The sequence below is a fragment of the Scomber japonicus genome, chromosome 11, assembly GCF_027409825.1.
Source record: "Scomber japonicus isolate fScoJap1 chromosome 11, fScoJap1.pri, whole genome shotgun sequence".
In the NCBI taxonomy this organism is placed as follows: Eukaryota; Metazoa; Chordata; class Actinopteri; order Scombriformes; family Scombridae; genus Scomber; species Scomber japonicus.
In genome coordinates, this window is record NC_070588.1 from 7,792,419 (window position 1) to 7,804,794 (window position 12,376).

General features: G+C 38.7%; 1 protein-coding gene and 1 non-coding gene across 3 annotated transcripts in view; both read right to left on the bottom strand.

The window, feature by feature from the left end:
- Positions 1 to 5,636: 5,636 nt before the first annotated feature.
- trnas-aga (transfer RNA serine (anticodon AGA)) lies at positions 5,637 to 5,718 on the bottom strand. Its single transcript has one exon. It is a non-coding gene; the product is annotated as a tRNA-Ser (tRNA).
- Positions 5,719 to 7,962: 2,244 nt separating this feature from the next.
- The window catches only part of tmeff2a (transmembrane protein with EGF-like and two follistatin-like domains 2a), a 118,976-nt gene continuing 114,562 nt past the window's right edge, over positions 7,963 to 12,376 (bottom strand). For both annotated transcript variants that reach the window (XM_053329213.1, XM_053329214.1), the window contains 2 exons: positions 10,622 to 10,780; positions 7,963 to 8,318 (listed from right to left, as the gene is read on the bottom strand). In XM_053329213.1, the coding sequence (XP_053185188.1) occupies positions 8,222 to 8,318; positions 10,622 to 10,780 (256 nt within the window). In that variant the 3' untranslated portion in view covers positions 7,963 to 8,221. The remainder of the gene's footprint in view (positions 8,319 to 10,621; positions 10,781 to 12,376) is intronic.

Genomic DNA, 12,376 nt, shown 5'->3' on the forward strand with positions numbered 1-12,376 from the left:
CCTCACCTATGTAAGTCAGATGGAGATATTATTTTGAGGCAGAGCAGATGGTTGCATTTAGACTGATAGCATCCTGCTGCACAATACAAGAGCCACAGACTCTCAACAACGACCCACACCCACACAAATATAACCAACATTCAAAATGTCCAATGTTTAAATAAAACCTTAAAATATATTCAACATTCAATTGTTAAAGTGATCCCTTCCTTTATATATGGTAGTGAATGAAAAAATAGCCTGTGTCTACACCTGCACTGCCCCACTAATGTCAGATTGCAGCTAGATAACTGTACAGCATGTAAATATATACTTGCAAATGTTAAATGCTGATTTTGTCGTCCCACACATTAAACAGCATGCATATCTGAAAATGAGACTTTTGTCCTGTTGAATGCTGGTTTGGTCTTCTGTAGTTACAATCGTTTGTTTACTTTGCTCTGTTTACTGGCAGCACACCACCAGCTGTCAATCAAACAGAAAGGAGAATATCTCATATTTCCTTCAAGACCTTTTTTCTTTGTTTCTTTGTTTCAATCATACAAACTATTACAAATATATTTGCATGTCATCGTTAATTTTAATTGTGGGAGGGATGATTAAATTTAAGATTATATTTTGTATTTTTGCCATTATTAGACTTTCAACTCAACTGATAAGAGAGCGTTAACATTTCTGTGATGAAGTACAAACCTAAACAATATCTTTGAGAGTCATGAATTGAAAATGTGAAATAGGTTGATGTTGATGAAAAGTGGGAAGCTGAGGCTGAGATGAGTATTGACGCATGCCTCTACACTAATTTATATGAGGAAGGAGTAACATTTGCTGCAAGGGTTTTTCTTTCTTCCAAAGTTGATGATCCATATCTAGAAAATATAATTATAGGTGCAGATAGGCGTTGTTGTTTGAAACCACAAGAGAGTTGTTTTTTTCTTCTTAACTACAGGTAGTATTTCATAATAACCATATGACTGCTTCCTCATACTTTTTTCAGTTTTGTTCATTCCTGGTTGTGTATCTGCAAGAGAAACAGCAAGCAGGTTCAGTTCCCTGGTCAGTGTTTAAATGGGACCCCTAATGCTTGTGATTACCAACAGCCGTCCCACACAGGTGGTCATACCTATGATGGTACGATGGATGCTTGGTAGTATTTGATTTGTATAACCAACTCAGACTGGATGTCTGGTCGCACAGTGGGAAGGAAGGAAGCAATGCTACCCTTTTGTCGCTAAATCAAAGGCCCCCACAGAGGGGAAAATGGCACGCTGGGACCAAAACAGATGGCGATGGATCTTTAAATGACCCTTTTTCACAGACCAGTGTGTGTTAGACATACACTCACTTAAAGGTGGCCTTGTGCGTTAATAGAGGGAGCGTGTGTGTGGGGGGTTGTGTGGGGGTGTGTGTATTTTCTGTGGTGTGTGATTTGATGCTATCAATCCTAAAGCTAATGGACCAATTTTTGAGGTGTAAAGCTCCACACGTGTACACTCAGAATGTGAGGAAATGCCTTGTTTATGACAGTGTGCACTTGTTTGTTCCTGTGAGAGTATATGTTTTCATGTGTCCAACACCATCAATTTTCAAACCAATGGGCCAATTCCTGCCTGCCACAGGAGTTGAGGTGCGGTTTGTTGATTGTAAAATCAATGTGGAAGGCTTGCCTGGCCAGCAATTCAGGCTGATGGTTCCCAAAGTGTGGATTCCTGAAAGACAGCCATGTTCCTCCCTGCAAAAAGGTTTGATTTTGCTGTAATTTTATTAATCATCTGTACTTCTCTCCCCACTATTGGTGTTTTTCCAGGACTGAGCTATAAAAGGAGGATATTGTATTATTCAGGGGTTTGTGCATCATTTACATTTGAATGCTTTGGAAAACAAACCTGCATGCTCAGACACGCCCAGATGAGAAGTTATGCATTTCTTAGATAAATGTCGGTTTCCATTTCTGAGTAGGTGTTAGGTTCAGTAGGTGTGTTTTGTTGGGAATCTGCATATCAGGAAGTATTACTGTATGGACTGGTTGTTGTTTGTGGAAAGTTGTGTGTATTTAACCTTAAAGTCCCAAGGCCATCCGATATTTCCCACAAGACTAATTCATGTATAGTCATTGCATGTGTGTGTGTGTGTGTGTGTGTGTGTGTGTGTGTGTGTGTGAGGACTAAAGTAATACGGTCAAGATCAGACTTGTTGATACATTTCTTATCTCAGGAGACATCCTTTCCTCCTCTCTGTTGTTAAGAACATACTTTTTTTTATCATCTTTATGTCACTGAATCATTTAATTGAATAATAAAACAGGATATAAAAGTAAGCAATACAGATTCAAAATGCATGTGGTCCTGTAAAAACACATTTCTGTCTTCTTTTACACTCCAGGACTTCACTTGAGTTATAAAAAAAACATGATCCATATGATAAGGAAATAAAAACATTGAAAAGTTTCTTAATGTCTTTTCAGTTTTGATTTGTGGAATATTGAAGAGGGTTAAGCTACAGATGTGTGACCTGACAGGGGAGAGAGTAGTCTCTACTTCCTTTTGCTGTCTTTCCCCACTTTATTTAACTAGCAAAGCAAACAACTATTCTTAGCATGTCATATGTGAAGGAAATATACTGTGCTATATTACATACTTTAAATCCAAGCTGGTTGATGTTAGGTGTTTGTACAAATGATTGCATCCTGTTGGAGAAGCCTTATAAAATCAGGGTAATAAAAATTGATATAAACTGTATGTGAAATGTTTATTGAGCTTTTCTTACATTTTGCCTCTCATTCACACACTGATGGCAGTTGAGCTGCTTCGCAAGGTGCTGGCCTCCCCACTAGGAGCAGCTTTGGACATGGCAGACCTTTTTTGACTTGTCAAAGCAGGAAAAACACTGGTTAACGATTAACAATGGCTGTGTTGTATTTGCTAAGCTTTAGTCCCAGGTTCTGGTACTGTGTGTACCCAGTCCACTCACTAACTTTACTTACTGTGATAATTATAGTAATGTCAGTATTCAAACCTGTGATTTTCCTGTTTTGAAAGGTGAAAATGTCTTCTGTGAAAAATAACATTTCAAACATTTCATTACATTTTGTACTTGGGAGCTTATTCATTCTCTCCACACCTTGCCAATATTAAAAAGCAAATGTTACTGAGAGACATCTTCATAAAACAGTTAAAGTAATAATTAATATTACCACTTTATTTGCTGCTTTCTTACAGATGGGATTTTATCTCATTAAAAGCCAGTTTTTTACATAGAAGTCACAATACTGTTTCCTTCTCATAATCAATGAAAATAATTTAAATTAACAGTGAAAATAAATAAAACTATTTGCTATTGTATTATCAGTTCTGAGATTAAAATCTGAGAGACTTGTGACAGCAGGTACACGGTAAAATGGACACTACTATTAGCGACACTTTGATATAGAAATATAACCCTAAAAGAGTTACATTAAGTTTCATGTAGCATCCAGTGAGTGACACTAGTAAAGTGTGTTACTGGTTTGTGCTCAGTCAACATACCCTTTGCTCTATTTTACCATGATTATGCAAATCCAGGTAACAACAGTGAATGGTAGAGTACATCATCGGATGCTGACATAAAATCACACCACAGATCCGCACGTGACTTCTTTCATTCCTGGAAACAAGGTGACATTTTCCTTTTTTGGTCAGATAACAACCTAGTTGATGATATATAATGTAGTATAATTTTAGTAGCTTACCAGAGTATGTTACTACAGACTGTATAGTGGGTTAAACTTTTTTGAAGTGAAAGCTAATTCCACTGTGGGCTGATCTTGTTGTCCATTAATGATGGTATCCACCACATTCCTGAACCTCAGATGAGAGCAGATACTCAGACACTCTCAGAAACTTCCTTCCTGCTCCTCCCTGGCCTCAGGCCCACTGGATCTGAGCCGAAACCAGCAGAGGACAGGAAACTGACAGGATTACACTGACTGGGTCTGCTGGGTACTGTGCAGACACACAGATGTACACAAACAGGGGTGTGCCCAGGGGTTAAAGTACAGGGGACTGTGACTTTTTATTTTTTTTAATTTGAAGGAGGGGTTGGGGACACTAGACATTCTCCTTTGGGGAATTGAATGTAAACCTGGCCTCACAGAGTCTCCTTAATTGGTTAATAGAGGTCAAGTACAATGCTATCACCTCACATTGCATACAAAAGTGCGCATTTCTGTGTAATCAATATTAGCATGACTGTATAATTGTCTCAGTTTTCAAGGATGAACTTGGCAAGGTTGAGCTAACTTCTGACCTCATGTGTTTTATTACCCTCATAGAAACATATACCTGTGCTGTATCCTACAGGTACATTAAAAACCAGACTGGGGAATCTTTGAGTCAGCCAGAGTGATCCAGGAGTGAACCTGAGCCCAATTCCACCTGAGAACTTCATGTTTTTGAACTATGAAACCTATTAGTGTAGTCTTGTCCTTCATAATAACAGTGAGACTTTGATGTTTTTCAAAAGCACTGTGATATTGCCTGCATCCACTCAATCTGGGAATGAAGGACTCCACTCTACTCAACTAAAAGGATTCAGTTTTTTGTAAAATAAACCCAAAGGCCATGTATGTATTACTATTAGGTTATTTTTACTGATGTATTATAGGTAAGTAGCATTTGCAAAAGTGGTAGAGTTGAAGCTATTGTTAACAAGGGCTACTTGGTTGGATGCATTAGAAAGTATCATATCTTATGTGATTGCATTTTGTTATATATGTAAAACCTGAATGTTCAAAGAGAAAATAATTTATTTCAGTTAAACACTCTCCAACCAACATCACCACAGACAATAAAGTTTAATATGTTTAAAACAGGAAAGTCAGTAAATTAGTCTGTATTGATATAAATAAATATGGTATCTACTGTGCACAGCTGTTGCAGAACCGTCTCTTATTTATTATTCAAATTTCAACTGAGGATGCAAAATATTAGAACCGGGCGAGCAGCTGAGGAGGAAGATTTACTCTAAATCTACCTGAAAATAAAGCAAGATGTCATTGCTTAGGATAGATCACCATCAAGCTTTGTCTGATTTCATCTATAGATTTCATACATCTCTGTTACTGACATATATCCCATGTATCTTATGATGTAGTAAGTAGATAGGTTATGCTATAGCACTTTACTGTACCAAGCTTTTCTCAACTATGAACTCCTGCTAAACTGTGTTTTTAATATGTTTTGTTAGCACAACTACTAATTGTGGGTCTGAAATATTTGTTTGTTTTTTATTTAGGGGTTATCATTGTTAGGACCTATATTTATTACTGTCTTTTAAATGCACTGACAGGACCTGGTGAGAGTCTTTCGTTTCATTCTGTGTATGCAAATACTCTGTGAAATGACAAAGTGGATCTTAAAATCTTAAATTCACATCACCATTGCACTCGATTGGCAATCGAATTGCCATAGTAATAAACTACGTCTGACTATCACCCACACAACAGAAACTTAACCGTGAAACAGAAAGTAAATGTGGCTGCAGTGGCGACGTAAGACAGTAGGACGTAAGATTGTTTATTTAACATTCATACTAGTGTTGAATTATGGGTAAACAACGGCATTGAATTCTGCATTTAATAAATATGAAAATAAATGTTGCGTTGTCGGCAGGATTCGAACCTGCGCGGGGAGACCCCAATGGATTTCTAGTCCATCGCCTTAACCACTCGGCCACGACAACTTTCTGCCGTGAGTATATTCAGGGATAAATTTCCAACAAAGAAATTAATTTTGGTTTCAAAGTGAATGTGTGGTATTAAACGCAGCGGTACAATCAATCCAGACTCTTTTCAATCTCGACACGAGGGTCGGTAGGCGTATCCAGACTGTGGTGGACACAGCACCATCTTGTGGCGGAGGACACCTGTAGCTGCCACTGAAGTTAAGACTTAATGGATATTACTTGGAGGGCGTAATTATTGCATTCAAAGACAAAGTACAACAGTGAACAATGATATAAATATGTGAAGAGAAATAAATATAGGTTATGCACAGGCCTACTAGAATATGTGTGAGATTAAACTGTGCATGTGCTGATTGTGATATATTTTATGATCAGCGTTGTGTTTGGTTCTGTATGGCCAAGATTGTGAAGATTACTTTCACTATTTAAAATGTGATAAGTAATGTTACTATGTCAATTACTTAATCAAAGTAATATGATTTATTGCATTTGTTTACTTTTCTAATTTTCTAACAAATCTTTTCTGCTGTTAGGGTAAGATTAAGCACCAATAATTATCTTATAAAGCAAGATTTATCTCTCATATGATAAATGTATTCATTAGTTCATGTAGATTTTGGAATATAAAATAAAGTTATTTGATGAAGAAAGTCAAGTCTGGCATGGGATTAATTGGTATCGTGACACCATTTAAGCCCATGTGTGCTCCAAATAAGCCTACGTCATGATTTATTTACAACATATTAAAAAAATTGATTTCAAAGAATTAAAGACAGCAATATATGGAAAAAACCCTCCTCCTGAGCAAAATCTTACCCCCTTTGTAATCATTAATATTTTCATAAGTAACTGTAATTTAATGACACATTTTTTCCCAGTAACTGTAATGGATTAAGGTTACACCTATTTAATAATTAAATTACGTAACGCTAGATGTATGTAGTTACTACCCAACACTGTGTATGGCTGACCAGGAGAATACAGAACTAAATGGCCTGTATGTGTGGATTTGTCGACCAAATAACCAACAAAATCTAGCTCATAAACTTGGAGCCCAATAGGAGTTTTCCATATACAGTTTATTGTGATAACATTCTAGGCACTTCAGATGTTTAGATTCTTATCCATAATGCAATGCCACCAGGTAGGTGCCTCATGGGTCCCAAATTTATTCTGCAGCACGACCATGACCCCAAAGATAAATCCAGAGTCATAAATAGGCTATCTTCATTCATAAGAAGAACAAGGAGTCTGGCAGCAGATGGTTTTGCCCCCACAGAGCTCTGAACTCAACATCATCGAGTCATTCTGGGATTACATGAAGAGACACCGAAATCCACAGAAGTACTTGAATTTGAACAAAAAACCAATTGAATCACTGACCTGCCAAGTACCTGAACTGGTGCTTGGGAAAAGCTGCTCACACCAAATACTGACTTAATATAGATTTTTTTTCTGTTTACTGCACTTTTCTGTGATGTTGATTGATGAATAAAAAACATCCATTGCATTAATTTTGCATCCTCGCTTTACATTTAGTGGCTAAAGTTTTTGCACAGTGCCTAATGGATGTGTCATTTGAGGAGTGACACCTACTGTACATGACCGTCAATCATTTACAGTAGATGTCACTCTTTACAAGAATATTTAAAAAATGCACTTAACTTAAACTTAAAGTATAATACATAAATTCAGTGTAGATGTCTGTATCTCTAAGAACAGGGCATGTGACAGTAATGAATATTTACGCAACCAAAACAGACACAGAGACAGCGTGTTACATTTCGTGATATAAATTATTTATTTACATTTACAGAAAAATGACCCCATCAAGACAACGTAGTAATAACTATTGGAAATAGAACCCAAGATACAGTAGCTGACCTCATCGTCACAACCGAACGGAGAGCTCTATAATAACATTGTGCCCTCTGTCAAAGGTCTCCTATAACACAAGGTGCAAGGCATCACGTGTAGCCCCAAACCCCCCACCCCCACCCTCTTCCCAGATTGAACAAAACACACCTCATTTAAAGCCCGTTACCCTGCTTTGCACTAACCCCGGTTTGCTTTTACCCCTCGACTACAAATGACAGACATCGGCTAGCCCGCCTCTACCAAAGCTCACACATCTAATACACACTCACACACACACATACTCACATTCAGTATCCTCAGCGCCTGCCCCCCTCCCCTCATGGTTCAGTTTCTCAGAAAAACCCCCGGGCGTAAGTGACAAGTTTCAAAAGTGCCATATCGGCAACTGGCGACTGATGACGACATTATCCACGTGTGAGTCTCACTCTGACCGGTGTGCCAGCTCTGTCTTTGCTTTGCCACCATTCTCCCTGGGCATCCTTGAAGTTCATACTGGGAGAGAGGGCGAGGAGGAGTGAGGGGAAGCAGATCCTAATTTTCGGGGTTGGCCTACAAGGGGAGAACATTTAACGCCACAGCGCTCCATAAAGTGGAGAGGGGATTCTGTCCCGTGTGTCTGGGCTCAGATAAGTCGAGTGGAGGCGCGCATGGTGTTCTCTGAACTGAAGTGGACATTGTTCTGCTTCTGCCGGTTGATCCTGTTGGTCCGTGGACACTTCCTGTATGGAGCGGAAGGGGAAAGAAGATACATGTTAGGCACTGCAGCTGTGAAAGCTCATTGTGACGCAATTCTGATGTTTCAATAGAATCCAATAAGTTCCACTCCAAAATTATCTGAAGTTAATATGAGGCTTCAGCAGCCTGAATTAGACAAATCAAGTGAGCATTATCCAAAGTTTCCGAAGTCTTTTTAGTGCAAAATTCCCTCTTTTGTCATGATTCCTTGCCAGCAGCTCAGCGTAGAAATGCTATCTGGGGAAGACAAAGAGGAACTTTCATACCACAAAGACTGTAACTTTGATACTCAAACTTTGGAATTTAATTTTGCACAGTGAGGAATGAGAATTTGGTCCCCAGTGTTAGGAACGGATCTTGTAATAACTGGTATGAAAAGGAAAAATGATTACAGCGAACAAAAACTGTTGTGTTTCAATGTTCATTTGGACGTCTGACAGATTTAAAAAAGGATTGTGAACCTATTCGTTAATGAGTCACACTTGTGACATGTTTCTTTAAATTACAACAAACATAGACACTGTTGACAATCCTACATACATGGTTGTACTGATTAAAATACTCACTAGCGCACCAAATGTGTATGTGAAAAATAGTCCCCCAAATTGTTTAAAATGTACTGTTGTTTGAGAATATGTAAATGCTCTTTTCTGCATTTAAGCACGTTTCTATCAATCTAGCAAATATAAAATTATGATGAAATTGGTCATTGTGCTTTCATAATTAATGGTACCATATGAATTTTTTTTTAAAAAAACAAATAATTTTGGTTTCATTAATAGAGATCTTTGTGTTTGAATCTTTACCAAAAAAAGAGAACTGTCCTTGATTGCCTTGTCTTTGGTTGATGTACAATTTGTGAAAGTAAATAAATTAAATGTAAATTAAATAAATATACTGCTCAGAGAAGGTTAATGTACTTATTTAGCCCTGAGAAGCATTTGCAGTCTTCCTCTCAGACTATAGGTCAACCTGAATTAAGCCTGAGAGACAAAAACCGTCACTGCAGCACTCACTGCTGCTCATAAAGCTAATAAAGTATTAACTGAAGGTGACTCTTTTATGAACTTCTCTTTTCTCTCATGTAGATTTATGCAACTAGATGATAAGAGGACAGGATTTTGAAAAGTACGCCCTTATGTTGGTGTATTTCCTAAATAATATATTTGTGATCGTTTTTTAAGGATTTATGCCTTCAGTAGGAACCAATGGGATCCCAAAGTTTTGAGAGATAAGCTGACACATTGTTGGTTTTGGTCTTTTTTTTATATAATAGCATCTGGTGAAAGTGGGAGAAATATAGAATAATGTGGCAATAACATGGTATCTTGCAGTGACCGCCTTTGAGCAGACCTTTTCCAAGATATGACAGAATGCTACGTACGGGAGACAAAACATAGAGATGACCTTTTACACTCCCACCTGTTTGTCCTTTTGGTGAATGGCACAGCTTTATGATTAGTGGACATCACATGAAACTCCAGCAACATTCATAAAACACAATACATGAATCATAGTTGAGTCTGGTCAACACAGATAGGTGGGTGAGTCACTGTGCAGATTCATTCTTTCAGGTTATACATTTCTTCATTGTCTAGACTCCACTCAAACAGGTAAAATGACTTTAACAAGGATGAGTATTTCTACATATTCTTTTTGCTTATAAGGATAAGGATATCGCTGAGCAGCAGGACACATCAATGGCACTGTGACTGTATTCAGTGTTATAATTCTCTCTCTTCTTCTTTATCGTCTCTCCTTACCCTCTCACCTTGCCTCTTTACAACTACTCTCTCTCTCATTTTGTCTCTCCCGCTCGCATTCTTTGCTCAGAGGAGCAGTTTTGTCTCGGCCCAAAAATCTTTTATTAAATGTCATAAATTGCTTAGGTCAGCTGGAGGCAGACAAGCTGCAGGCTATATATGTGTGTGGGTGTGTGGGCGGGTTTGTACTGTGAATACAAATCGCCTGCTCAAAATCGAGTAGGTATGCTTGCCTACACAGACATTACTGTGTACCTGGGCTTGTACACACATGCTGCCCTGTTGTCGTCTATGTGTGTGTCTGTGCCCACAGGGAAAGTGACAGTACTTTGTCTCTGTGGTGCAAAAGCAAGGTGACCTTTTAGCTGTTTCCTCCAGGCTCAGGAGCACCAAACCCACCCTTGTGACTTCCCAAATACACTCAACATGGAAAATACTGCTCGGGGGCTCATTAGTAAGCTGGGTTTGTACGTATGTATGTGTGTGTGCGCGTGTGTGTGTGTGTCTGTTAGGGCATGACTCACCTGGTGATGCAGAGCACCACCACACAGATAATGACCACCTGGAGTGCTCCAATGATAGAGGCGATGAGGACGTAGTGCAGTTTGCCGGAGCCTGGCACCACATAGAGCACGTTGTACTCTTTGGTGTCACACTGGGGGCCGCTGAAACCCGAGTGACAGCTGGGATCACACACACACACACACGCACGCACGCACAAGTAAGAAGAAAGAGAGAGAAAGAGTCATTCTTTTTGCACTGACAGGCAGGTTAATTTTTGTGTCTCTAATTGAATGCTGCACCTGTCTTATGAAGACGCTGCACTTAAACAATGCTTTTTTGTGACAGTGTAGCAAATGCTTTTTCTTTGCTGTGGCTGTCTAGATGAACATGACTGATGGGGCTAGCAGTGAGTAAAGGGAGAGAGAGAGAAAGAGAGAGTACAAGTGTATTCACATTTAGTGTCTACATTTGAAAACACATAATTTTCTCTTTGTTTTGGCCCACAGTCCAAACCAAAGCTGCATTAATATGCTAAAGGCACACGCTTAGTAGCTGCTGAAGCTACACTGTAGGCTACTTGTGTTTTCTCCTGCAAGTTTCTAATGTCGCTGGAGGTTCTTGATAATGAGTACAACATTAGGGAAACTGACAAAAAAGGCTCAGTTGTCTCTTTATTTTTTGGTACCACCATTTTTTATCCAAGCCATTTCCACTGTGATCCGTCTCCATAACAGGGATTGCACAGCAGTAGTCATGTATAGTAGACGAGGCAAAATATAATTTACTTCAATGTAATAATTATGTGACTAATAAGTACGTCACTCTCTATCATACACTGTGGGGCATATAATAAAAGTAGGACACGGTCTGATCATGCATAATCCATCTTTCGACTTTTGCAGTGGTGCTGTGAAATCCACCACTGTGCTACATTTTAAAACTGAGGGGCTGGCAAAGATACCAGTGTTAAAGGCTGGGTTATGGTGGAAAATAACCAGGTCATACAACATAATGGTCAACATCATCTGAAAGTAAAAGTGTCGATAGCGGTTCAGAATGGCAACAATTGAATTCAGAGTGAAAAGTCTTCAAATCTATAAATGTGGGGATAAAGGTGAATATTTTCCAACAGTCTCTCCTTGAAGTCATCCATCACGTTGAACTGAATTTAGCAACAAATGAATAAAGAGAGCTGGAGTCAGAAGTTCAGACTCTCACAGCTTGCCAATCACTGTGTGAAGTAGGTGGGAATGTTGGATTGTCTGTTTCGGAAAGTTAGCTCTGTCACTTCTAATATCTGTTGTAAAGTGTCGGGGACGGAGGTTTGTGAAGCTGTTTGACCATCCGACAAGAGGTTCTGATGAAGCACACCGAGCCTTTAGTCCTGGTGCGTGTCCTTTTGATTCGTTAAGTTAAAACAATTAACATTTGGTATTTACAATCTAAATATGTCTTAATACGACTATTTGATTATAAAATCAACAGAAAATACAAAAAAAAGTCTAAAATTTGGCAATTCAGTAAAAGGTAAAACACTAATTATGACACACTCCTCTCCCCTCCATGACAGTACAGGAACAGTTTTACATTAGAATCTGGATTCTGGCCGGGGTAAGTCTTGATTTCAGATTGGAAGCAAATTTTGTGTCACTGATTACTCCTAGTGGCCATTATCTGAAAATGCAAGTCTAACATTTTAAACGGGAGAAACAGAGCTTTTGGAAAATCATGATATAAGCCTAACCAGACAGGGCTGGAACCTCTGTGATCATTCA